At 20.6% G+C, this 3,700-nt stretch overlaps 1 protein-coding gene across 1 annotated transcript; it reads right to left on the bottom strand.

The window, feature by feature from the left end:
- Positions 1-2,069: 2,069 nt before the first annotated feature.
- On the bottom strand, positions 2,070-3,346 carry PGO_004030 (variable surface protein; the record flags this gene model as incomplete). Its single annotated transcript, XM_028691408.1, has 3 exons — positions 2,070-2,240; positions 2,368-3,186; positions 3,320-3,346. The coding sequence occupies 3 exons, from the start codon at positions 3,344-3,346 to the stop codon at positions 2,070-2,072; spliced, it is 1,017 nt and encodes a 338-aa protein (XP_028547209.1).
- Between the last annotated feature and the right edge of the window lie 354 nt (positions 3,347-3,700).

The raw sequence follows: 3,700 nt of genomic DNA, 5'->3' as shown, positions 1-3,700 counted from the left end.
AAATGAAATTAATAAATTAGGTAAAAAATTATATAATATATTAAGTACACCTGTTATTGATAGTTAATATAGAAGAAGAAACACAGAAATTATATGGAGAACAAGTTATAATATTATCTGAAGCTCAAAAGAACTCGGATGAGAGTGACTTGAACGATGGAAACAATAGCACTGAGAAAAAAAATAAATACAATTCTAAAGCAGTGGAAAAAAAGACAAGGGACTTATATGCAGGAGAATTATTTGGGGGTTATCTATTTGTTATGTTATTGCATCCATTGCATTTAATGGAAATGATGAGGAAATGATAGGTGATGATTCTCTGGAAGAATATTTTGCGGATGGCGATGATTTTAATGGGGACTATAAGGAAGAAATCATAGATGTTTGCTTTGACGTGAATTATAATTCTGAAGAGTAAATACATATTATTACTTATACAAATAAAAATATATTTCATAAATCATATTATATAAGAAGATTATAATAATCCATTTTAATAAAGTTCAATAAGATAAGATATGCACAAATGAAATATATTTTCCAAATAAGGATGACACAAAAAAAGACTAATTTCATAAACACTCAATAATAATTGTAATATATAAATACATATTTCATATATTGTATTTATTAGATAAATTAATCATAATAAAATAACTATTGTGTGACCACATGTGCAGTAATATATAATGAACATAATTTTTAAAAAGACCATCACTAAAAATTAAAATGTATAAGATAGCTTAAATATATCGAATATCATTTCAAAAAAACCAACATACACATAATCGAAACACCAAGCATAATAATTAACCCCTGAAACCTAAAACCTGAACCCCTTATATCGCTCAGGGATATGTTGGAATATAAATAAAACTATATTTATCATCTTAAATATATATTTATTTTATTTTAATAAGGTTTGCACATATTTTAATTCAATAATAAAAGAACAAAAATTTATTTAAAAGAATTATTAAGATATAAATAATAAAGTTTTTATGTGATGTTATAAAGAGTTATGTTATGTGAATTTATTTCCACAATTATATAAAAATTATTACATCCAGGTTTAAGTAGAATTGAAAAAAATTAAATTTTTGTAAATGCATAATACATATGGGAAATTATATTATTAATTTAAATAGGTTTACTTGAAATTTAGACATAAGAAACGTCTAAATTTTATATACTTCTTAATGATCAAAATATAGTATGATTTGTGTTACATTACAAATAATTTATTCATCCGTAAAATATTTAACAATATAATTAAAATTCATAAAAAAACTAAAAATGATATATGAATAAATGTTATATACAATTCATATTATAGCGCCTGCTTTAAATATATATTTTTGTAAAATGATACAAATTAAATTAATATGACAAGTAAGTTATTGTTATACTACAAATATATAAAAATAGACATATGTAAAATATACAAATATATTAACACATGCATTTATTCTATTAAAATATATTCATGTAGTAATGGTAGTTTCAGTATTAAATATCATATTTGTTGTATATTTTGTGTCCACTTATTACATACATCACAAAAAAAAAAATAATTACCATATACACTCATCCGGAAAATATTTTATAAAAGGAAATATCATTGTTATACATATATATATATTTTTCAGATATAAAATGAATGATAAAAGATAAAAAAATAATAACAGCAGCAAAAATTTTTATAATAGAAGACATCTCTAAATCTAAATCCTTAATCATAACCTTAAAACAATGTAAAAATTTGGATTTTTTTTATATTTTTATATTTTATAAATATTTATATTAACATGAAATTCATGTTATGTATCATTTATTGTTATTTTATATATTCATTTTTTTATTTATATATTAGATCATTTTATATATTTTTGTATCCTTTTTTCTGCTTAATATTGTATTTTAATATATAATTTTATTTTATTTTTTTAGTACGATTATTAGTATCCTACATATATAAATATGGAATTTTCTAATTTTTTCTAACCCATATACAGCAATATAATTATGATTGCATAAAAGTTACATAATCTTTTTAAATATGTATGTTAGTATTTCCTTTCTGAAACATATGATACATTATAACATTTTTCTTTCAAATTCCTATGATAATGTTTTCTGTTACACATTTCTTGTTGGTATGTTCCGTCTTTTATATTTCTATTCATTCTTTTCATTCTTGGAATGTGATTTCGTAAATAATTTCCTGACGTATTAATCTAATATTAAAAAAATATATATTGATTTTATAACTATAATTACTTGATGAATCCATTTTTTTTTTTTTAAATATATAATAATATTATCTGTATAACACAAAAATTTTAAAATAACATTTTATTTAACCTTATACATACAATAAAGTACTGTTCCTAAAAATACACTACTAAGTGTAGATGCTATTATAACATTGATATTAAGAGGTTGAATATAAGTATTATTACTTAAGTACGTATTTTTTCCTTCTGAATATTGCTTTAAATATAGTTTTTCTTGAGATTCATTACATTCATTTTTATTCCATGCTTTATATTTATTTTCTGACATTCCATTTAACATACTTTTGCAATTATTATTGATTAACTCATTATTTTCAATTGAGCATCTGAGATTATATAACTCTTTGTGTAAATTTATATCTTCATTATATTTTTTGATAATTTCATTATAATCATTAATTAAATCATTTAACTCTTCGCAATCATTATGATCATCATTATCTTCTGAATCCGGATTTAATATGGATTCATAAAGATCATATAGCTCAAATAATTTATCCAATTTATTAAATTCTGCATTTCCTATATGTTCTATTTTCGGCACACATGTTTTATAAGATTCATAATTTTTATTGCTTTCAATATAGTTTTTAAGATGATTAAAAATTTCTTTTTCCTTTTCAGGAAAATACACTTTAATTTGGTGTCTAATATAGTAGTTAATATAGTTACAACATTTCCTGTTGTTATAAGTATCATTAGAAGACATATTGTTAAAAAGTTCTCTTATTTCCTGACAAATTTTAATAAAATTATCGTGTTCATTATGTTCTAAAGTAACTGAACTTTCATTAATGAAACTCTCAATATCGCTAGAATTTTGAGTAGATATTTGCAACGAATCAATAAATTCCCTACAAGAGCTGTAATCTATCCACTTAATATACTAATAAATAATATATAAATAATGATGAATCCATATATTATAGAAATCTGAAAAAATAAATTTTATTCTCAAATTTTACATAGTGTTCAAGTAATATTAAGTAATTTATATATTTCGAAATTTAATAAGGTACCGTTTTATTTATTTCAGCAGGTGTCATATTTTATCTAAAAAAAAAATTAATTTTATAAATAATGTCTCTATTAATATTTATTCACTAAATCATCGAGTAACGATATACATATATGTTCTTTTGTTTTATTATGAATTTTAATATTTAATGAAATTTTCCCCCATAGTACAGTTGTGCTTGTCTTATAAAATTATATTATTGTATAATTATTACATTTGAGAATTATAAATGCAAGTGAATTGCATACTAAATTTAAAATATAAATTAGTAAATATTATATAATAAAATAATTAATAGATATGTTCAAAAATGTAATGTTTATATGATAAAATTATATTACTCTTAAGAGTCATACAAAAAAATCAGTATCACCTTAATAAT

This window comes from Plasmodium gonderi (genome assembly GCF_002157705.1).
Source record: "Plasmodium gonderi DNA, contig: Pgo-contig_640, whole genome shotgun sequence".
In the NCBI taxonomy this organism is placed as follows: domain Eukaryota; phylum Apicomplexa; class Aconoidasida; order Haemosporida; family Plasmodiidae; genus Plasmodium; species Plasmodium gonderi.
Note: the sequence above shows the minus strand (reverse complement) of the source record. Positions and strands in the feature narration are given on the sequence as shown.